Source organism: Chiloscyllium plagiosum, chromosome 23 (assembly GCF_004010195.1).
Source record: "Chiloscyllium plagiosum isolate BGI_BamShark_2017 chromosome 23, ASM401019v2, whole genome shotgun sequence".
Lineage (NCBI taxonomy): Eukaryota > Metazoa > Chordata > Chondrichthyes > Orectolobiformes > Hemiscylliidae > Chiloscyllium > Chiloscyllium plagiosum.
Window position 1 is genome coordinate 32,075,847 of NC_057732.1, and position 24,004 is coordinate 32,099,850.

General features: G+C 38.2%; 1 protein-coding gene across 3 annotated transcripts in view; it reads right to left on the minus strand.

The window, feature by feature from the left end:
• Positions 1–524: 524 nt before the first annotated feature.
• slc26a5 (solute carrier family 26 member 5) overlaps positions 525–24,004 on the minus strand; it is an 81,450-nt gene continuing 57,970 nt past the window's right edge. For 2 of the 3 annotated variants that reach the window (XM_043713848.1, XM_043713846.1), the window contains exons 13-19: positions 13,327–13,433; positions 9,483–9,552; positions 9,277–9,369; positions 9,036–9,155; positions 7,909–8,118; positions 4,407–4,461; positions 525–3,569 (exon numbers count right to left, since the gene is read on the minus strand). In XM_043713848.1, the coding sequence (XP_043569783.1) occupies positions 3,421–3,569; positions 4,407–4,461; positions 7,909–8,118; positions 9,036–9,155; positions 9,277–9,369; positions 9,483–9,552; positions 13,327–13,433 (804 nt within the window). In that variant the 3' untranslated portion in view covers positions 525–3,420. Of the gene's footprint in view, positions 3,570–4,406; positions 4,462–7,908; positions 8,119–9,035; positions 9,156–9,276; positions 9,370–9,482; positions 9,553–13,326; positions 13,434–20,415; positions 20,994–24,004 lie in introns of those variants that run through there. The other variant, XM_043713849.1, reaches the window with a different exon arrangement.

Sequence of the window (24,004 nt, forward strand, 5' to 3'; positions counted from 1 at the left end):
TTTAAAAATCATTGGCCACCCCTTAAGTCAGAAGATTGATAACTGTCTCTGTCTCTAGGTTATGCTATTTTGAAAGTTTCAGAAGGTGTCAGAATCACAGAATTTTGTTAGATAAAGGAATTAAAAGTTATTCAAGGTAGATGGGAATGTGGAATTCAGATCAGCTATGATCTTACCGAATGAAGGAGCTAGTTTAAAAAGAAGGACCAAAATTTGTATGATCCTATTTTCTACTCTGTCTGGTCATTTCTTGAACACTTTTGAGGAGGAGGGAGGTTTCAATGCACTAAGACACTACAAATAAAAGCCGGTCAGTTGTTTGTTGTAGTGAATTAGATCTTTCAGTGAAACAAAAACATTTTTAAAAAGTTTAATCAGAATGCATGTGGGTAAAACCTGACCAGTTGCTACTTCTGACAATCTTTGATTTTGGAATAAATGACAGTGTCAGAATTAGCAACTGCAAACATCAAACTTTTTTAGAAGGTTATTTTAAAGAAAACTTGCAGAAGTCACACAAACAGTTTGCAGTACTGATCTTTCTTTATACTTAATACAAAAATACCTTTCAAAAACATCAAATTGCAGGCAACGTGTAAATTTACACATTCATGACAAATTCAAAACAGTTAATAGCTGATATAAAAATACAATTACAGAATTTATACTCCTATGGCCAACATGTTATGCATTTTATACTGCCATTTCCAGATGTCAGAAAATTAAGACAATATAAGAGTTCCTGAATTATTAAAAGAGATACAGTCACCAACTCTCAAAGCTGAAGGAATTTGAACTTTCAATGCAGATTTTAATTCTTGCTTTTAAGGTCAGGCAACGATCAAATTTTGCAACTGAGATTTTAGTTATAATTTTGAACAGCAAACAATAAGATATTTGCTTCTGTCATGTCTACTCACGCCAAAATACAGGTAGATTAGATTATTTTAGGTTTACCAAGGAACACATTCATTGATTCAAACCACTAGTCCAGCAATAGTCTATGTTAAACTTGTTCAAAATAAGATCACATGACTAGATACTTCTCATCTCAAACAAACATGGTGCTCGTCATTGTTCAAGAGCAAGACTGGACGTTTGAAGAAAGCTTACAAATAATGACAACAAACAAGGTTAAAAGAACAAGACAGCCGAGTGCTGAATTGGGAAAAACACCAGTTATCTGTTGTCAAATAACCCATCTCAAAAATGCATAAACACCGGTTTGATATTTTTCAGAGAAATGCAAGCACTGAAATAGGATGACAGAACAAAACAAATTTAATATCTTCATTCTGGAGTTCCAATTGTTAGAAAAATTGAGAGAAGCAATTTCTTTCTTTTGGATAAAAACTGTCAAATGGCTTTTAAATTAGAAAATAACCAACTATCTCACCAGAACCTTGACCCTTCCTAGTTTGAACTAGAGACAAAAATCTTACACCAGCTATATTTAAATACTAGTTTTAAACATTCATAAATCGAGAATCTTCAAATATTTACTTGATAATGGACATGGTTACAGAAGAAATAGCTTATTTTCAGTAATGGTTTGAAAATATCAGCAATTTAGGTTTTCAAAAAACCTCACCAATTCACAGAACATACTGATAAGCATGATCTGTTAAATATACTCTGCATGCAAGAAACTGTTTTGAGATAAATGTAAAATGTGATAATAGAAGCAGACAAAAGAAATGTGGTAAAGCAGTTTGAGATGTATAGAGTGTAAAATAATCAGTTTTAGCAACTAAAATTGGACTTGTTTTGTATCACCTATATATTGTTGCTGGGGAAAAAACAAACTTGCAGAATTTGAAAAAAGAAATTCTTGGTTATATCCACAAATGGTTTGTAAAATTATACCAACAATGTGGGAATTTTAAATGTAAAGTGACTTCACAAAATAAATTAATGAAAAATAGCCTCTCAGATTTAGATAATAACTCAAAGTTCTTAAACAGATAAAAATCAGAGCATCAAATTTTTATTTTGATAATTTCAAAACCCGATTTTGCAGTTGAAAGAACACTTGAAACAAAAGATCCCACATTTTGTACATGGTCTGCAAGACATCTAACCTCAGTTGGGATAGGCCAATGAGCACTACATTTGGCTTCAGCATTCCTTGACAGAGGTGGAGGGGTTTTGGGGGGGGGGGGGGGGGGGAGGAATGGTGGTGAGGGATGCCAGGTTGGAACTGATCAAGCTTTTAATCCCCAATTCAAATTTTACTGGATTCAAATTCATGCCTAAAAAGAATTAGAGAGGAGCATTAAACCAAATGCTTTGTTTATCTGGTCAGAGAATGCATAATATAATTTAAGAATGCAGAAAAAATATAAAAGTCTGTAATTTAAGTAAATGATGCATTTATTACCTTGGTGGCATAAAATTATGGCATAATGGATTTTACAAAAAAGCCAACAGGAGTGAACCAGTCAGAATTATATTTCAGAATTGTTTTGCAGAATGATATTTAAAAAAAAACTTCTTCAAAGTGGTTGTGTCTGCTAAGGTGAAGAGAGTGTCAGATCATTAATCGATTGTGTGCATGGCATAGCTGAAGTACAGGTGGGTTTTAGTGGTATGTGGTATTGAGGGAAGGAGTTAACCTTAAGAGTCAAAATCACCTGTGCAAAATTTACAAGGCCAAACTGAAGTACTGTCTAGATGTTTTAACATCAATGATATTTATGGGGCTGAAGTTTCCAAATGGGTCACCAGTGCATCAAAAACACTAATAGTAACCAAAAACTGATTAAAATATATGCATTTACATTTCACTGTTTTTAGTGTTATATTTACATAAAGTAATCTAAGTTACATTTCGAAACCTGGTTTGCAAAGTTACCCAATGGTGGTTTACATATTTGTGATAGAATGGTGTTTCCACTTGATTCTGTGCCAAAAGGAGTAATGAGGGAGGGAGCACTAGTTTTGTTTAGAAGATCAATTACAAATCCATACATCTCAGATTTGATAAAGTTATTTTTTCAAGCAGAAACAAAGGGACAGTTTGAGCACTGATGGACAAAAACAATACAGAAAAGCAATCATTTGCTTTGATAGTCTTCCATTCGGTGAGACAAACATTACGTACATTGCATACATAGATATAGATGTTTTTGCAGATATCTATGAAAAGAATCAAAACATTAAACAAAAATGGTTACTAACAGCTATCAGGCACTACAGAAGTTGCTCACATCTCAAACTCTTATCAGAATGAAATAAGTTAAAATTCAAATGTGTGGTGCAAACAATTAAACAGTCTTGATGGGATAATTTCCTTTGACAAACTTAAAACAGTTACCATTCTTGGAAATGCTGTGATATTTTCTTGCAGTTTTAACAGTTTCCAGATGATCTGCACCAAGATGACGTACTATAATAAATTACTTTATCATGTCAGTCAGTTCAAGAGGACATTTCTGTGGAACTGTCTCCTCTTAAAGATGCTAACTCCTGACAGTGAAGAACAGCATCATGTACAGAATGAAACAGAAGACTTCTTGGAATTGATTCATCAAAAAACTTCAACCTAGTCAGATCTTCCACAATGCATTCTACAAGTAAAACAAAAATAAGTGAGAATAGAAATTTTACCAACATTTGAAAGAGTCAAGAGGGGTCTAAACATGAGAATCTATAAGCAAACAGGCTGTGAAGGTTTTTGACATGGGTAACAACCTTGAACAAGCAATGCTACTCGGCGGAGAGCAAGGTTTACAATGACAGCAATCATTGCGGTTATAAGCATCAATTATAAATAAAAACACTAGCCAATTTGTAGTCTAATTCTATTGCCACATTTTACTGGGTACTTTAACTTGAGACTAAAGTACATTTATAGGATGAGATAAGTGTAATGAACAAAAATGTAATTAATTGACTTTTAGAAAAATGTAGATAAATATTACGTTAAATGAATAAAACATGTTGAACTTTATCTGGATTCTTAAAAAAAAAAACGGAAAAATGATAGTGATTGTGGAGACTTGATGCTTTCCAAAATGAATGTTACAAAACCATTAACAACTGGCCCCAGAGGCCTTTTTGAAGCATATATTCTCCTCAGGTCTCAATCTGGATGAAAATTGAAAATATAACACATTTAGCTGTGAAATGGATACCCGAGCTTTGGTTGCTGTTTTGTCAGCAATTCAATAATCTCAATGCTAATGGTCTCAAACACAATCCACAAGATATTAGAAATAACGGAATTAAATGTATTTGGGTGGGGTCAAGGCACACTGCTACATTAAATGGCAATAATTAGATCTGGCCACAGTATGTTTATGTGAATGATTACTACAAAAACCAAATGCTCATGACCAAAGCATATTGCATAAGTTGGTACAAAAGGTGACATTTAAATGTCTCCTAAGCAGCATTACACTTACCACTACACCCAGCTATGAAGACATTGATTCCAATGTTGTCATATTCCTTTATTATCTAAAAATTATTAAAAATAAAACCATATCAATTGAGGTTAATACCGGCACGCATTTCCAGAATGTTAAAACGTTCTATTTAGGCCCTTTCAGTAGTTTGTTGTTGGCTCCAGATACTCAGGAGGCAGATACCACACATCTAATCCTTACTCTGTCCAGTTAATTTAAATCAAGTCAACAACAGGAAATTTTTTTAAAAGCTAGATGCAGAAGTGAGACCTATTTCTCCAACTATGCACAATAAGAATTACTACAATCAGCTCAGCTGCAATACTCCCCAGTGGTAAAAGAACCATTCTTGATTAAGAATTCCTGAGAATAAAATGGTCACCTGAGGCAGGTTCAAGAGGTTACATGTTTTTACAAGCAATAAAAAAAAAAATTCTGAACTGTGCGAGAAATGACAACAAGCATCTTTCAGATGAATTGGGAGCATAAGAAAAACTTACACATAATTAATCATAAAACCCTCTTTACTTTTAAGTGCATCCACTTCATAGAATGTTAAGCTTTATCCAATGATTGCATTTTTGTATTTATTAAAATATGTTGAGCTTTTAGCTTTACAGCTTGACCAAATTGCATACATGCCTTTAAATTACAGCATAAAAATAGCAGGTTGTATCTGCTCTAAGTGTTCATCTCCCACTTGAGCAGTCACACCACCCCCACCTTCCAGTTGCAATGCAGCCTGAAATCATGCATGTTGCAGCCAGCTTGCCAGTCACAGGTAGATATGGCAAGTTGTGTAACACAAGCACCTCTAAATGACCGCTCACTCGAGAGAATCAAAGATTTGAAAATTGTACAACTGCATTAATCAGACAAGATGCAAATACTTTCTACTAATGCCCAATTTGTAGTCAAGTTTCTGGTGAAAGACATTGTTCACCTTGAAAAATATACATGCGAGAAGGACAGCGAAGGTTCACTAGATTGATCACAAGAATCACAAGTTTGTCATATGTGAAGAGATTAGATCAATAGGCTTATAACCACTAAAATTTAGAAGCATAAGAGGAGATCTCATTGATGTTTCCTTTTACTGGGGGATACAGAATAGGGGCTCACCATCTCAGGATACAGGGTAGACCATTTCAGCATGTTTCAGACTGAGACGGAGATATTTGTTCATGGAGGATGTTGAACCTATGGAATTCCTTCTCACAGAAGGCTGTGGAGGATATATCACTGAATAGGTTTAAGAAATACAGGATCAGCCATGATCTTGTTGAATGACGACCAGGTTCAATACATTGAATGGTCTACTCCTGTCCCAGTCTGTATTTTTATATTGTTAGAATTGTGATGCTATGACAAAAATAGTTTCAGTCCCTTCAGTTCATTTCTTACACTGAAAGTCAAAATATGCATTGTAATTTTGTTCAGTTTACTAGTACTTCCCTAATTTCCTTCTGTTCAAATTAATACCTTATTCCTTAATGCCTTTAGTCTATTTTCCTTCTGTATGATACTACAATTGCTAACAAATTTTAATTGATATTAATTCCATTTATTACTATCAGTTGTACTTGGCTGATACTTCAAATGCAAAATATTGCATGGCCAGAGGTGCCATCGTTCAGAGGAAGAGGTTAAACCAGGTTCTTCTCTACCAGTTCTGTTAGAGAAAAAAATCTATTTGAATTACATATTATTTGAAGAACAGCCTGTTCAAATTTCCAAGTAACATTTGCCAACAAGCAAAATAGTGAAATTCTGAGATAAAACAAAGTGCTAACATTTCAAGCAGCAGCTGTCAATACTGGAAGTCAACCCTGCAGTTAGATGCCTTTTACGAAAACCAGAATCTTATGATTTTACAGATGAGCAAACTGCAGGAAAAAAACTAGGAGAACAAATTTAAAAGACGACAGATTATTAAACTGTAAAACAAAAGTCATACTAGTATAAAACAAAAAAAATGAGAAAAAGGATGTCAGAAACCCAAAAAAACATGAGTCACCGTGAACAAGATATATGGAAAGGAAACTATTATCGTTCTCACATGGCTTCTCACTGGAGATGTGAACAGTTTCAACAGAACTGGAGGAGAAGTGGAGGGCATGATAGGTAAAACGCAAGGTAGACCCAAGGGTTCACTGAAAATAAAATAAAATGCATAGAGGATATGATCACATCACCTACTGTGTACCCATAAGGTAATGTCTGAAGTGTGCATTCACAGGTTAAATGTCAATATTAAAGACGAAAGTCTGTAAATGACTCAAAGTCAGTCCCCTTACTGCCCCTTTTAAGGGTCAGTCATGGATTAGTGGCAGCATTTTCATAGAGTAAAAAAAAGTGAGGATTCAAATCTTAGTCAAAGGACTGAAGCACACAGGGATGAGGGACAGTGGTTTGCCTTACCAGAGCTGTCTCCTTTTAGACAGGCACTAAACTAACATCCCCATCTGGCTCCTCTAGTGGATATAGCTCATCAGGGCTATATAATGTGCAAGGGATTTCTCCAACATTTATTCTGCAGACCGCCACCAAAACAGAGAAATAGCTAAACAGTATCTATAAACATTCCGGTTAGCATATAAAAAATGCTCAATTAGAGTTCTCTCAAGGTCTCGTCTGGGAGGATGAGCATGATTTGGCCAGTTTTTGTGTGGGTCTAGCTATCAAAAATGTGGCTACAAGAACTGCCATTTGTGTCTGAAATTCTATGCTCCTTTGCACGTAGTTGGATACATTTAGGCAAATTACATCATAACAAGCACTGCAACTGAATAACAATTTTGACCAAAATGCTTAAGTACTATGAACTGCCATATTTTTGTTTTTTAAAAAAAAGATCCTTTTTCAGGATCTAAGGATCACAGATTTTTTCAGCATCTGCAATAATTGGAACAACTTTTCTGGTAATACAATAGATTGTATTCTATAAAAATTATATAATATCCAAAGATGAATCCTTGACATAAGCCAAGTGAGTTTTTCATTGGAGAAACAACAGCTACATATAAAAGGCATTACATGCATTGTACCCTGTAGTAATAACTAAAACTAGATAACTATGGATAATATGGAATTTGATTCATACTTAACAGCAATAAATTACATATTATTCAGAGGCAGAGAAAAATAGACAATATTTCCTCAGTCTAATGAAGCAATGTAGTCATGATTAACTACAGATGGCATGTTTTACTTATGGAGGAGGCATCTTAACATTTTTAAATAAATATAAACTACATATAATTAGAGACAAATTGTCACCTATCAGTAGCAAAGGTTATTAATACATTTCAAAAAATGTTTTAAAAAGCCACGCTTAGCCTTGAATATCAAGTCAACATAGACCAGTTACTATTGATGATTTAATCATCGAATTGTATCATGCTACACCTAGCTCCTTATAGATAAATCAGATTCAGTATACACTTTAGCTTTCAAGTCAGCGAATATTAACCCAAGTCCCATCAAAATTAACACTTACCATTTTAAGCACCTTTGTTCCAACACTGTCTATAAAACTGACCGAGCTAAAATCCAGAATTAAAGCGTGTGTGTCAGCTGCTGATTTAATAAAGGCCGTCAATTTATGTTTTGCATCAGATTCCACAATATTCAGAACATTTGAAGCTCCATTCTGAATTGCTTCATTTGGAACTTCTTCAGACACAGCTTTCTGTTTTGCAGCCTCGCTCTGCAGAACAAACAAAGATAGACCATGAGGGGGCACCTCAATACTAAGTGCCTATTAACACTACTATAGCATGGTTGTGAAATAAGGTTGATCATTTCCTGGGAATCTTTATAATACACAAAAGCTAAGTATGCTCAAGTGAACAATCTTCTTTTAGCAATATTTAGATCAATATCCATCAACAATAGACTGCAAGGACAGAAGAATAAGATGGTCATCTAGCCACACAACCAATGCAGAGAGCAATGGTTTAATCCCTAGTGCTCAAGAGCCATAAGGCACAATTTTAGAAGTTAAGGGCTTTCAGCCTGAAAACCTTTCTATAAATGGATCCTTATGGAGATTCAACAGCAAGTGAAAGCAAATGTGAAATGTTAAACAATGTGTTTACAGTAGGGTAGCAGTTCACATGGACTCATATTCAATATCTCTTCCAAAAAGTAATCAGCATCTGGAAATTGAATTTAGAAACCGGCACATGTTGTAACATAACATGAAAATAACTTGTTTCGACATGTGAAAATCTAAGACCGTAGGGGCTTCATTCAAAATTATGTTCAACTTAATTAGATTTCCAGCTGTCTGGTATTGTTCTCTCCCCCAGTTTTATGTTCCTTTTTCATGTTTGCTTGCTTTGATACAATTAACCTTTTAAGATAACTCCAAGAAAAGGAGAACATTATTTCCAGTGCGTTACGTCAGTGAAAAATCACAACACCAGGTTATGGTCCAATAGGTTTACTTGGAAGCACTAGCTTTCAAAGCACTGTTCTTCATCAGGTCATTGTGGAGAATAAGCTGATGTTGTGATTTTTAACTTTGCCCACCCCAGTCCAACACCAGCACCTCCAAGTCATGGTTACCTCAGGTGAGGCATGGCATTGCCATTACTAAACATTGAAGTAGAAGAAACATACTGGGATATTTCTATTTCCCCATTTTAGGATACTTTTTCTTTCTGCCAACTGAGCACTTTTCTTAGCTTTTTCTTCAAGTCTTTTCTTTGCCAATAATATTGCAGCTGGTTCTATTTCAGTCTAAAAGAATGAAGAAATATTTTTAGAACAGAATGACTAGAACAGAACAGAATTATATATACTGAATGACATTCTTTTATGATTTTCAGAAAGACATCACTGCAAACTTCTCATTGCTCACCTTTTTATGCAAAGTTTTCACATACATATCAACATTTGCAAAATAAAGAGAGGCACTAGATTGGAAAATCTTCACTCCAGGGACTTCTTGTACCTGAAATATAAAACATTTTCTATCATATTAAAAAGATATGATAGTTGCTGGTTAATCAAATCTACTTTCCAATTCACCCAAAAAAACCCACCAGTGAGACACTGGGTTCTCACCTCCTCATAAGCGTCTATGTCCAAGTAGATATCTGTATTGGGTATCTGACCAAGCATTGCGCTTTTAGGACTGCAAAAAGAGTTCAGATTTACTGTTACATTAGTTAAAAGACGACATTACCATAGTTGGTGAGGATCATTTAACAAAAGATATGGATCAAAACTTAATTCCTAAAACCTGTATGTGAATAATGACCAAAAAGAAACCTGTGAACTACAATAACTTGCATTTATAAAGTGCATTTAGCTTTGTTCTTAATAATTTTAGTGTTTCACAACTGACAAAAACGTTGGAACAAGTGACCAGGAGAATAGTCAAAGATCGATCTTACAGGTGGTGAAATAGGGAGGTTGAGAGAGGTAAATCAAACTTGGGACCTATGTAGTTATAGATAGGAGTACTTTGTAGTGGAATGAAAAATCAGGGTTGTGCAAGAATTAGACACTCAAATAAGGCACAAGAAAACAATAAGTGAAGGAGATGTGTAGTGGAACAGAAAAACCTGAAATTCCTCAGGGCAGCAAGACAGGAAGATGAGTAGATAGTAGGCATATATGAAAGTCTCAAAGCCCAAGTGCAGGCGGCTTTGCAAGAACTGTATAAAGCATTAGTTAGGCCATAGAGTAGTGTCTCATTCCTAACCATATTAGAGTTAGGATGCAACTGCAGATCAGAGGCCAGAGGGCATAGGTTTAGGATGAGAGGGGAAAGATATAAGAGAGACCGAAGGGGCAACTTTTTCACAGAGGGTGGTACGTGTATGGAATGAGCTGCCAGAGGACGTGGTGGAGGCTGGTACAATTGCAATATTTCAGAGGCATTTGGATGGGTATATGAATAGAAGGGTTTGGAGGGATATGGGCCAGGTGCTGGCAGGTGGGACTAGATTGGGTTGGGACATCTGGTCAGCATGGACAGGTTGGACTGAAGGGTCTGTTTCCATGCTGTATGTGTCTATGACTCTATGACAAGGACATTATTCAGACTAGAAAATTTGCTATGAGAAGTTCAGATTGGTGGGTGTTTTCTTTAAAACACTGAAAGCTGGGGGTAAATTTATTATATAAAATTGAGCACTTGGTATAGGATAGATACAACCTTTTTGATTAAAACAGGAAGTAACTGGTTTGCTTAGATCTAAGGTCACTCAGGATTAAGGGAGGGAAGAATTCAAGTGTTTTTGTTCTCTCTCAAAGTGGTGCAGCTCTAGTATGAGAACGCAGTGGAGCTAGAAACTCAAATTTGAAAAGAATGTTAGACCTGTACTTGGGAATACTGTAATCTACTGCTTTCCAAAATCTCTCCCCACCCCCCAAACCTCACCTCCGATCCAATCTTCTAACTCAACACTACCCTACCTGTCTATTTTCCTTCCCATTGATCCAGTCCACCCTCCCCACCTACCTATCATTACTGCATCCCACCTGCATCTACCTATCGCCTTCCCACCTACCTTCCTGCACCCCCATTCCCTCCACATTACTGAAGGGCTTTTTCCTGAAACACCGACTCACTGGCTTAAATGCTGTCTGACTTACTGTGCTTTTCCAGCACATTTCCACTGTAGGTCAGAAGCAGGAAAAAAGTGAGGTTAGGCTGAGTAGCAACTTTTTTTGGCAGACAGGGATACAAGAGGTTGAGCATTCAGAACCTGAAGGAAGGTCACTAGACAAAAACATGAACTCAATTTTCTCCCCACCATCGTAGGTAACACAGCCTCCGGATGAAACACCAGTGGTATGGCTCGCTTTTTATTTGTGTGTTTAGGTTACCTTGGGTTGGTGATGTCATTTCCTGTTCTTTTTCTCAGGGGGTGGTAAATGGAATCCAAGTCGACACGTTTGTTGACAGAGTTCTGATTGGAATGCCATGCTTCTAGGAATTCTCACGCATATCTCGGTTTGGCTTGTCCTTGAACGGATGTGTTGTTTCAGTAAAAGTGGCGTCCTTCCTCATCTGTACAAGATACTAGCGTGAGTGAGCCACCAAGATACATGAACGTCAACTCTCCACAAAAAGACATGACCCACTCTCACTAGTATCTTTACATACAGATAGAGGACATCACTTCAACTGGGACAACATATCCATCCTAGGACAAGCCAAACAGAAACAGGCATGAGAATTTCTAGAAGCATGGCATTCCAACAGGAACTCTATCAACAAACACATCAACTTGGACCCCATTTACCATCCTGAGAAAGAGAACAGGAAATGGCATCACCAACCCAAGGAAACCTAAACAAATAAAAAGCAGGTCATAATACTAGTGCTTCATCTGGAGGCTCACCTGATGTTACCTAGTGTGGTGACTAAACGTCTGAAACCAAACCTTCCATCTCAGTGAGCAAACCTACATCCAGAACCGCAACCTGAGCTACAAATCTTAAAACTCGGTATCACTTTTCTCTTTAAAAGAGAAGAGGGACTGGTACCTAAGGGAAGTAGCAACAAGTGAATTATGGGGGCAAGGAGAAAACTACAGAGAATCTTTAGTTGCTCACTGTTCAAATAGTTGTCTCAAAAGAACCACAACAATTTAGCTTATGATGTGACGTGTTTATTTTAGAAAGATCAATTCACATTTTGACTATTAAGACAGTTATCAATTTATGTAGTCATCCATTAAAGTAATACATAGCTTAATAAACGGAAGGTCTAATCAATTATTATTTAGGTCATGTTCAGCCTATTGCTCTTTACCTATATTCATGATTTAGTTGAAGATGTGGGGGAACAACTTACAAGTTTGTGAATGACAGAAGATGATCCAGATGTGTGGTAAAAGCAGGTAAGTAAATACCAAAAAAAAAAGAAGTGTGAACCATGTGGAAAGAATCGACATTAAGCATGCTTAAATCATAAAGCAGAATAATGATGAAATATTTTCATATTAACTCAACTCTAAAAGTATTAGAATTACTACACAGAATCAATTGCTAAAGACAGACATAAGATAATGGGCTGGATTCAAGAATTATCCTTTATAAACTAAACCTATTATTTTACCCTTACACAAGGCCAAAGTAGGTCTTATCCACATGATTCAAAGCTTAAACATTTTATTCAAATAGGATTAAGGAGTTGAGCCTACAAACTTTATAAAACAATAGATCCAGTTATGGCTTGATTGCCTCTATTTTATAAAGCTCAGCTGTACAGACTAAAAATTTACAGTAGTTTTTTCTAAGACCAGGGCGTCATGTTATACAGTGGAACAAATAAGATTCGGTGCTAGGAAAATCTTTTTCTCAAGAACAGATCGTTAGATTGAGGGGCCAGTGCAAATTAATTGTGTACCTTTATGACAACTAAACCAGATACTTACTGGGAGGGAGGGCCTTCATAAAAATTGGTATCTACCTTTAGTAATTCTGATCCACACTGCTTCCTGAACTAATTTTTATAGCTAACAATGAGAATAATAGTTTGCAGATCTGCTCCCTCCAATTTGTCATAAAGTTTTGATTTGGCTTTACACATTGCCATGAGATGACATAGCACATAAAAGGTGGGAAGTTTTTTTGATGTGATTCATTGTGCATTGTAATGATACAAGATAAGCTTTTAATTAAACCATATTTTCCTGCTTTATGTTTGCAGCATACCTCCCAATGGATATTCCAGCTAGCATAAAGGAGTGCACCAACTGAAAAAGCAAAATTCTAACAGCCCAGCCAAATTATCACAATGTGTATTGTGCATATAGTTCAACAAAAAAAGACACCAGGATTATAACTAAATGATCATGTACTGCCCACCAAAAGTCAGAAAACATGCAAAAAATTCAAAATGGCAGAAGAAACAACATTTCAGTTAGCACAGCATGTTTCTTTTTCTAACCTTTGAGTTCGGTAAATAACTGTAATAATGGCAAACAACACTGCAACCAGGAGTCCAAAGTCCAATCCTAAAATGAAAGAGGATGCAAATGCTACTGTCCAGAGTGCCTGGAACAGAAGATGATCATATTCAGTAAAACCAAACAAACACTCATTCATATGCTGAAAAAAAAATGGACAATGATAAATCAGATGAAGAAGTATGGGTTTAAATCCACATGATCATAATGACAAACATACCATTTGGAGCCAGTTCACGAGTAACACCGGTGTCATCACCCCTTCACCAACGTCTTGCTGCCAATTGTGCCAGACCTAGTGTAGGAGTGGTCACGTCTTTGCCACTGGGCCCACCTTGCTTACACCGCACCCCACGTGGAACTCGTTTGTTCTACACCAGGAGTCCCTGGCTCCATGGCCGCCTTGCTAATAACCAGGAATATTCTATCTGGGCCGACCATGACCACAACCAGGAGTCTGGCTTCACCATCACCTCAATGCCAGAAGCCCGCGCTCCAGCTATAGAACATGATAAAAAGCCATCAAGACAGAAGCCATGTTTGAAAAAGGAAACTGGATAGAATATACAGAATGAAAAATAAAATAATAGAAGGAAAATAATACACTTGATTAGTGTATTACTCCAGTTAAAGAGCCAACACCAACATAACCAAGGGATTTGTCCTGCTCTATAAATTTATTTTCTCAAAGTTATTTTCTCAGTGTGCAATGTTCTAAGCTTACCAACTTCAATAAGCCAACTTGAAATTTAGTAAAACAATTCGAAAGATATAATTAAAAACTTTAACTGACTGTTATTTAACACTATGTGCATCACTTAGTAACATGCAAGTGATACTGTTGAGTAATAATCTTGCAGTAAACAGGTTAACTGGAGAACTCAGGTAAAGAGAACATTCTTTTAAATTGTTTAAAATCAGAGTAAACCAAAACAGCCATTCTAGCACTTTAAAAAAAAAAATTCAATATTGACAAATGGTTCACCAAATCTATGCAAAACTGATGTCCACATCTCAAAAACAAGCCATCACAAAATCCTGTTCAGTTTCACACCAAACTCTGACTTGAAGGTCACAGACCATGGCTAATGTTCTGGGGTACAGATACTATAGGAATAATAGAAAGAGGGGCGAGAGAGGAGGGGGTGACATTTTTGGTAAGGGAAAATATCATGGCAGTACTTAAATGAGGATATTCCTAGGGGATCATCCAGTGAAACTATATGAGTGGATCGGAGAAATAAGAATGGGCGATCACTTTGATGTTGTAATAGTAGAGGATTTTAAGATTCCAAACGTAGACTGGGACTGTAGTGTTAGAGGCTTGGATGTGGAGGAATTTGTTAAGTGTATTCAAAAAAACTCTCAATGTATAGATAGACCTATGAGAGAAGGAGCAAAACTCTACCTCCTCTGAGAAACAAGTGACTGAGATGCTAGTGGGGGAGCACTTTGGGACCAGTGACCACAATTCTATTAATTTTAAAGTAGTTAAGGATAGGGCAGGCCAAAAAGTTCTAAACTGGGGTAAGACCAATTTTGATGGTATTAGACAGGAACTTTCAAAAGTTGATTGGGGAGGCTGTTTGTAGGTAAAGAGACATTTGGCAAGTGAGAAGCTTTCAAAGAGAGATAGAACGAGTGTTCAGGTACAGCATACTCCTGTTGGTGTGAAGGACAAGGCTAGCAGGTGTAGGAAATGCTGGATGACTAGAGATTGAGGCTCTGGTCAAGAAAAAGTAGGAGACTGTTGTTAGGTATAGGCAGCTGGGATTAAGTGTTATGAAGTTGACGGCATGTACTGTACCTTTAAAAAAAAAAGAGAGAATGCTGCTCTGAACTGAGAAATTACAAGCACCTGTGGGTATGACAAGATGGCAGCCCTGGAGTGTACTGGAAAATTGAAAATATGTAATATTTGGCTGTGAAATGGATACCCGAGTTTTGGCAGCTGTTCTGACAATTCAAATTTAACCAGTTTAACTTATGCCCCAGGATAATAAAACCCAATCGGGTTTGAGTTTATTGTTTTGCCAACGTTGAACCAATGATGTTGGGGGTATAAAAATGTGGATATTTTGAAAATTGGAGAAACAGCAATTGCCATTGAGATAGAAACACATGGAGATCTAACATCTTGCTAACACTGAAAAGGTACCTTTTCATATGAGACAGACTCACAGTAAAATGACAGATGATGGTCTAGAGAGACCATCAGCTGGAAGACGACAAGACAATCATGGCTGCACGATTTTGAGATTAAGTTGATGTAACTTTAAGTAGTGCTTTATTGGAACAGCATATTGCATATTATCTGCCTCCAACTGAATAACAATCAAGAGAAAAGGGGGCTTAGAGTTGTGAGTAATTGTTTTATTTTTTTAAAAATCTCTAAATGTGAACATTAAATTGACGTTATTTTCTTTAAATAGTGGAACTTGAGAGTTCTCAGTCACACATTTTAACAGATTATGAGAAGTGAGCTTTTCTGGGTGTTTGGTTTTATTAACAGAAGGGTTCACCTCCATGTTGTAACCTAAGTGAATCCCTTGGAGTATGGGGGTGTGGGAGTGAGAGTATACATAAGAGAAATCAGGAGGATGCGAGATAACTTTGGCAGATAAGGTTAATAAGAATCCAGAGTTCTACAAGAGCCAAACAGGGTAACTTGGGAGAAAATAGTGTTCAAAGATCAACAAGACCACATGAGATAGGCAATATCCTAAATGAATATTGGGGAGACATGGAAGCTAGAGAACTCTGGAGAAATAAATAGTGACGTCTTGAAGAAAATGTCCACATCCCACAGAAGAGAAGCTGTTGGAGAAACAAAGGTACATAAATCCCTGGGACCTGATCAAGTGTATCCCAGGACATTGAGGGAAGATGGAAAGAAATTACAGGGTCCTAGAGATATTTGTATCATCCACAGTGACAGGGGAGGTGAGAGAGACTGGAGGGTGACTAACATTGCACCATTAAGAAATGCAAGGAAAAAACCTAATGTCAGTGGCAGAAAATTATTGGCGGGGATTCTGAGAGACAAAATCTACATGCATTTGGAAAGGGAAGGACTGTTTAAGGATAGCCAGCATGGCTTTGTACATGGAAAATAGCATCTCCAACTTGATTGAGTATTTAGGTGACCAAGAAGATAGATTAAGGCGGGTGGTAGACATTGTCTACATGATAGACTGGTTAATAAGGTTAGATTATACTGAATTGAAAATGTGTTGCTGGAAAAGCACAGGTCAGGCAGCATCCAAGGAACAGGCGAATCGACGTTTCAGGCATAAGCCCTTCTTCAGCCCTGCTGCGCTTTTCCAGCAACACATTTTCAGCTCTGATCTCCAGCATCTGCAGCCCTCACTTTCTCTCGTAGATTGTACTGAATCTAGGGTAAGCAAGTGAATTGGATAAGAAATGGACTTGATGGTAGGAGACAGTGGGTGTGGTAGACAGTAGTTGTTCAACTGGAAGCCTGTGACCTGCGGTGTGTCCACCATTATTCATCATTTACATAAGTGATTTGGACAAGGATCTAGGAAGCATGATTAGTGAGTTTGCAGATGACACCAAAATTGATGGTATAGTGGACAGTGAAGGTGGTTACAATGGGATCTTGATCAACTGAGTCAGTGAGCAGAGGAATGGCAGATGAGGTTTAATTTAGTTAAGTATGAGCAAACTGGGGCAGAACTTACACTTAACAGTAGGAGAAAGAGGGCTACAGATGCTGGAGATCAGTGTCAAGAGTGTGGTGCTGGAAAAGCACAGCAAGTCACACAGCATCTGAGGAGCAGGAGAATCGATGTTTCAACCATAAGCCCTTCATCAGGAATAAGGCTTGTGAGCCAAGGGGGTAGAGAGATAGATGGGGTCGGGTGGGTTGGTTGGGGGAAGGGGTGGGTAGGTAGGTAGCTGAGTGTGTGAGAGGTAGATGAAGGTGGGGGTAATGGTGATAGATCAGAGATGAGGGTGGAGCGGATAGTGGTAAGGAAGATGGACAAGTAGGATAGGTTATAAAGGGCGGTACCAGATTAAAAGTTGTATCTGGGTAGTTAATGGTAGGACCCTGGAGAGTCAAGCAGAGACAAATAGGGGTGCAGGTACTTAGTTCATTGGAAGCATCATCACAGATAGACAGGGTGAAATAGTAGCATTTAGCACGTTTGCCTTCATCGGTCAGTGCATAAAGTACAGGAATTGGGATGTCATTTTACAGGTATACAAGACAGACATTGATAAGGTCACATTTGGAGTACTATGTACAATTATTGTTACCCTTTGTAGGAAATATATTATTAAACAGAAAGGATGCAAAAAATACTTAACAAGGATATTAGAGACTGGAGGGTTGGAGTTATAAAGGAGAGGCTGGAACTTCTTTTCCAGTAGGCGGAGGGTGACTTTACTGAGGTTTATAAAACCATGAGGCATAGATGAGGTGAATGGTACAGTCTTTTCCCTAGGATAGGGAAATCCAAACTTGAGGCTTAAGATGGGAGGGGAAAGATTTAAAAGGGATCAGGAGGGGTAACTTTTTCATGAAATGAGCTGCCAGAGGAAGTGGGTGGAGGCAAGTGAAATTACAACATTTAAAAAGCATTCTGACAGGAAAATGGATAGAGAAGGTTTAGAGGTAGAGATAAATGCAGGAAAATTGGACTAGTTCAGTTTAGGAAACCTGGTCAACATGGACTAGTTGGGGCTAAAAGGGCCTGTTTCCATGTTGGATTCCTCTAATTCCAGGGGCTTTAGCAATAGGTCTACTTTTGTGGGATAGCTTTCGTAATGGGACACTGCGCAGGAAGTTGCCATGTGGGTTGTTATAGGACAGTAAGCAATTTACTGATTTGCAATCCTGTCTACTAACTTCAGCTATCAATAACATCTAAAATTTCATTATATTAGATTCCCTACAGTGCAGAAACAGGTCCTTCGGCCCAACCAGTCCACACTGACCCTCTGAAGAGCAACCCACCCAGACCCATACCCACTCCCCTCTGACTAATGCACCTGATGGCCAATTCACCTGACCTGCACATCTTTGGACTGTGGGAGGAAACCTACACAGACATGGGGAGAATGTGCAAACTTCACACAGTTGCCCAAGGCTGGAATCGAACCTGGGACCCTGGTGCTGTGAGGCAGCAGTGCTAACCACTGAACCACCATACTAACTTCTGTCATTTCATTAGATTGAAGCACATCAGTTGCATTAATAACATACCGATCTACTATTCTGTTCCAGAATAAGTAATAGGACAGAGTATGGAAAGGGTCAAGAATCTAATCTTAGGAATATCAGTGAAGGGATGGAACCAGAATATGATAGAATTCACCCTGCAGTTTAAGGGGGAAGATTACTCTATTGTAATACTGTTACATTTGATTCAACTACAAAGATACGATTGAGAAGCTGGCTAAAGCTAATTGGAAGGAAAGCCTAACAGGGAAGATGGTGGAGCAGCAATAGCAGGAGTTTCTGGGGGCAATTTTGGAGGCACAGCAAAAATTCATCCCAGCAAAAGCCAAAATTATTAAGGGATCAGGCAACTTAACAACAATGCTTTCTGTTCCTTCATCAAATTATGTATATCAATCATGAATAGATAACAGTTATGGCTGCCAAGGGAAGTCAGGGACAGTATAAAAGCATATGTGATGAAAATTAGTATGAAGCCACAGGGTCAAGCAGCCTTGAAAAACCAAAGGATAACTGAAAAAGCAATAAAGGGCAAGAAAATGAAATATGAAAGAAAACTACCTAGTAATATAAAAGCTGATTGCAAGAGTTTCTGTTTAAGATTCTTAAAAAGAGTGTAAATTGGATCACTGGAAAACAAGGTTGAAGTAGTAGTAGATATTACTTACAGTGTGGAAACAGGCACTTCGGCCCAACAAGTCCACACCGACCCGCCGAAGCACAACCCACCCCTACATTCACACCTTCACCTAACACTATGGGCAATTTAGCCTGGCCAATTCACCTAACCTGCACTTTTTTTGGATTGTGGGAGGAAACCGGAGCACCCGCAGGAAACCCACGCAATGGAAAAATGTGCAAACTCCACAGAGTCGCCCGAGGCAGGAATTGAACCCAGATCTCTGGCACTGAGACAGCAGTGCTAACCACTGTGCCACCGTGCCGCTCACTAGTAATGAGCAACAAAGAAATGAGAGAAACTGAATAGATAGTTTGCATCAGTTTTCACAGCAATATATCAAAACTTCAAGTCAGTCAGGGGGCAGAGGTTAGCATAGTGGCCATCACTAAGGCAGTGGTATTGGGGAAGCAGAAGGCCGATAAATCACCCAGGCTGGATGGACTACACCCCAAAGCTCTGAAGGAGATAGAGGAGATTTTGAGAGGCATCGGGGATCTTTCAGGAATCACTGGTGTCAGAAGGTCCCTGAGGACTGGCAAGTGACTAATCTAACACTCCTGTTTAAAGAAGGGAGGCAGAAGACAGGAAACTATAGGCCAGTTTATAAGAATGATCCTAGAGGTGAAGAGTTTGTACTCTGTTTAGAAGGATGGATTGGGGAGAGTTGGGGGGAAAAAAAAAAAGAGGGGGGCAGTCAGCCAGATTTGAATGTCCATTATTAAGCATGAAATTGCAAAGTACTAGAAAGCATGTGATAAAATAAGATGGAATCAGCACAACTTTTTCAAGAGGAGACCATATCTGACAAGTCCGTTAGAATGGTTTTAGGAAATAACAAGGAAACTACACAACAGAATTGTCAGTAGACATGATGTATTTGGATTTAGATTAGATTAGAGTGGAAACAGGCCCTTCGGCCCAACAAGTCCACACCGACCCGCCGAAGCGAAACCCACCCATACCCCTACATTTACCCCTTACCTAGCACTACAGGCAATTTAGTATGGCCAATTCACCTGACCCTGCACATCTTTGTGATGTGGGAGGAAACCGGAGCACCCGGAGGAAACCCACGCAGACACGGGGAGAACGTGCAAACTCCACACAGTCAGTCGCCTGAGGTGGGAATTGAACCCGGGTCTCTGGCGCTGTGAGGCAGCAGTGCTAACCACTGTGCCACCGTGCCGTGCTTTACAAAAGGCCTTTGACATGGCATTGCATAGGAGACTGCTAAATAAGAGTGCTAGGGACAAGGATTTACATGGAGTGGGGTTTGGTTGACTGGTAGAAGGTGAAGTCTTTTTCAGGATGGCAGCGGTGACTAGTGGAGTTCTGCAGAGTTGGTATTGGGAACCATAGCTATTCTCTATTCATGATATAGATTACAGGTACGTATCCCTTTATCAGAGTATCCAAAAACTGAAAAGCTCTGAAAACCTAAGGTTCTCATGGAATGTGCAGCGTCAGTCATGTCTACGAAACATAACAGGGCTTTCTTGGTGGGCAGAGGCCACACCCACTTGACCCACATTGCGGCATGGCTCAGCACTCTGAGGCGTCAGTTGCGTATTGTTTTTACTGTGCTAAATTATTTAGAGTGAAAATGTCAGAGGTGCAGGTACATCTACGGTTAACAATAAGAAAAGGAAGCATCTGTCATTACCAATAATGCTGGAAGTGGAGTTATTGCAGAAGCTTGATTGTGGTGTGGCTGTGCAGCATTTTACTGAAGAATATGGTGTCGTAACTACCACTGTCTATGATTTGAAGAAACAGAAAGACAAGTTACTGAAGTTTTATGGTGACAGTGATGACCATTAACTAATGAAAAATAGGAAAACACTGCATAGGGCAAAAAATGAAGATCTTAACTGTGCGTTGATGGAGTGGATTAGACAACAACGAAGTGAAAGTATGCCACTTACTGGTTTGGTGGTAATGAAACAGCTATAAAATATCAAAGAACTGAACATTAAAGGCTAATCTCAATATTCAGAAGTTGGCTGCAGAAATTCGAGCAGCACAATGGTGTGAAATACTTGAAAATCTGTAGCAAAAAGGCTTCTGCTGACCATGAAGCAGCTGAAAATTATGTTGGTGAATTTGCCAAGTTGATATCTGATGAAAGCCTTAGTCCTGAACAAATTTCCAACGTTGATGAAATAGCTCTCTACTGGCGCTATGTCCCGAGAAAAACATTAGCAATGGCTAATGAGAGCGCACCAATAGGTTTTAGGGAAACTAAGGACAGGTTAACTATTCTTGGGTGTGTCAATGCTGCAGGCACACACAAAAGGTGAAATTGGCAGCAATTGGGAAAAGCAAACATCTGAGATGTCTTCAAGGTGTACATAATTTGCCTGTGCATTGTTATATAAAGAAAGCATGGGTAACCCCAGACACGTTTTTCCTCAACTGGTTCAGTAAACACATTGTACCAGTGGCACGAGCTCATTGCAGACAAGCTGGACTGGAAGAAAAGTGTAAAATTTTATTGTTCTTTGACAACTGCTCCGCATATCCCCCTGCTAACAGCTTGTGAAAAGTAATGTTTTTGGCATTTATTTGCCCCCTAATGCAGCATTGGTATTACAGCCTTGTGACCAAGGAATGTTATGTTTCATGAACAACAAGACTTTTTTTGCTTGCTGCAATCAACAGAGAGGTAGGAATTAAAGATATCCTGAAAGAGTTTAGTCTTAAAGATGCCATTTACGCAGTTGCTAGTGCTTGGAATGAGCTCATTACTTTGGCACTGAGCTTGGCACAAACTCTGGCCTACAACGATGTTTCTTGTAAATGAACTTGCAGATGAAGAGTTTGAAGGATTTCATGTCATTGAAGAGAAAAAGCCTTGTTACTTACGCACAAAATTTATCAGACAGAAGTGTAAATAAATTACACGAAGCAGACATCGAAGAAATGCTGAACATTGACAAATGATATGACTGTCGTGCATTCCTTGAGTGATGGGAACACTGCTGAAATGGTTTTAAATATGGGTTCCTGTACAGATAAGTGTGAGGATAGTAGAGATGATGCTGATGATGATGATGGAGTTAGTGAACATAGCTGAAAAAGTCCCCATTGATGATATGGTGAAAATGTATGATCAGTTAATTGCTGGCCTTGAACAACGTTCATTTATCAGTGAGCAAGAGATGATGGCAATTTACTCAATTAAAGAGAGAGATTGCTTCGACAGAAACCTATGTTAACGTGACAGATGACACTTGAAGAAGCCTTTAAAACTGCCACTTGCCATAGTGCTGAAGCTTTCCCAAATGTTTTTCTTCTAATGTCTTTTATGGAATATAATGTTGAATATTTATGGTCGATGTATTTCATTTATCAGTACACTACTCTATAAAGTGTGGCAGTATTTCTAGTCTTTATTTATCCCGCTTAGTGTGAGTATTCATACGCTTTTGCTGCGGTACAATATTTATGTTTGATTACGGGTTGCTGCCCTGCACCCTACAGGGGGCTCTACATTAGTTCCAAAAACCTCAAAATTCCAATTTCCACAAAGCAGCTGGTCCCCAGCATTTCAGACAGAGGGATACGTGCCTGTACTAAACTTGAAGGAACAGAGGGCATTATTGCTAAGTTTGCAGATGACAAAGATAGGTGGAGAGACAGGTAGTATTGAGGAAGAAAGAGGCTGCAGAAAGACTTGGACTTGCTAGGAGAGTGGGCAAAGAAGTGGCAGACGGAATAGGATGTGATAAAGTGTGACATCATATGTTTTGATAGGAAGAGGAGAGACGTAAAGTATTTTCTAAAGGGTCGGGTACGTTTTGGCACCGATCATTTGGCCCTGTTTTGGCGCTGAGTTGTTTTGGCACCAATTCAGAATTTTTAAAAAAAATCTTGTTTGGTTAAAGAACAGAGGATGACTAACGACCCGATGTAATTTTCTCAACTAGCAAGAGTTGATAGTCAAAGCTGTAATGACCCACTGTAGATTCAAATCTTATTTAACAATTGTTTATAGTCATCTACTGCCTTGATGATACTTAAGTCCTTCTGTCTTTACATTGGAAAGCTGTAATACAATTTTCTAATTTTCTTGTAGAGCCCATACCAGAAATGGCTGAAAACATTCTAAGCAAGAGAGACAAACCAAAATTTTCACATGATGGTTATCTATATGTTTGATGTAGCAAAATGTAGAAATTCATTTTTATAATTAAAAAAGAAATTAGATTTATTTCTTACAATGCAATAAAAACAAATTTCTTATGGGCTCTACAAGAGTTTTTTTTTAAAATTCTGAATTGGCGCCAAAACAGCTCATCACCAAAGTAATGAGCGCCAAAACAGTTTAGAGCCAAAACGGCGAGGCCAAATGATCGGCGCCAAATAGTCCCATTCCGTTTTCTAAACAGGGAAAGGCTTTGAAAATATGAAATGCAAAAGGGACTGGAGAGTCCTTGTTTAGAATACTCTTAGAATTAATAAGCAGTTTCAGTTGGCGTTAGAAAGGCAAATGCAATGTTAGCATTCATTTCAAGAGGACTAGAAACAAAATATGTACTGCTGAGACTGTACAAGACTCAGGCCAAACTGCATTTGGAAAATTGAGAGCAATTTTGGGCCCTTTATCCAAGGAAAGATGTGCTGATAGTGGAGACAGTCCAGAGGAGCTATATAAGAATGATACTGGAAATGAAGAGCCTATTATGTGAGTAACAGTTGAGGACCTTGGGTCAGTACTCAGTGATTAGAAGGATGGATGAGGCAGGGCAGGCTGATTGAAGCTTAC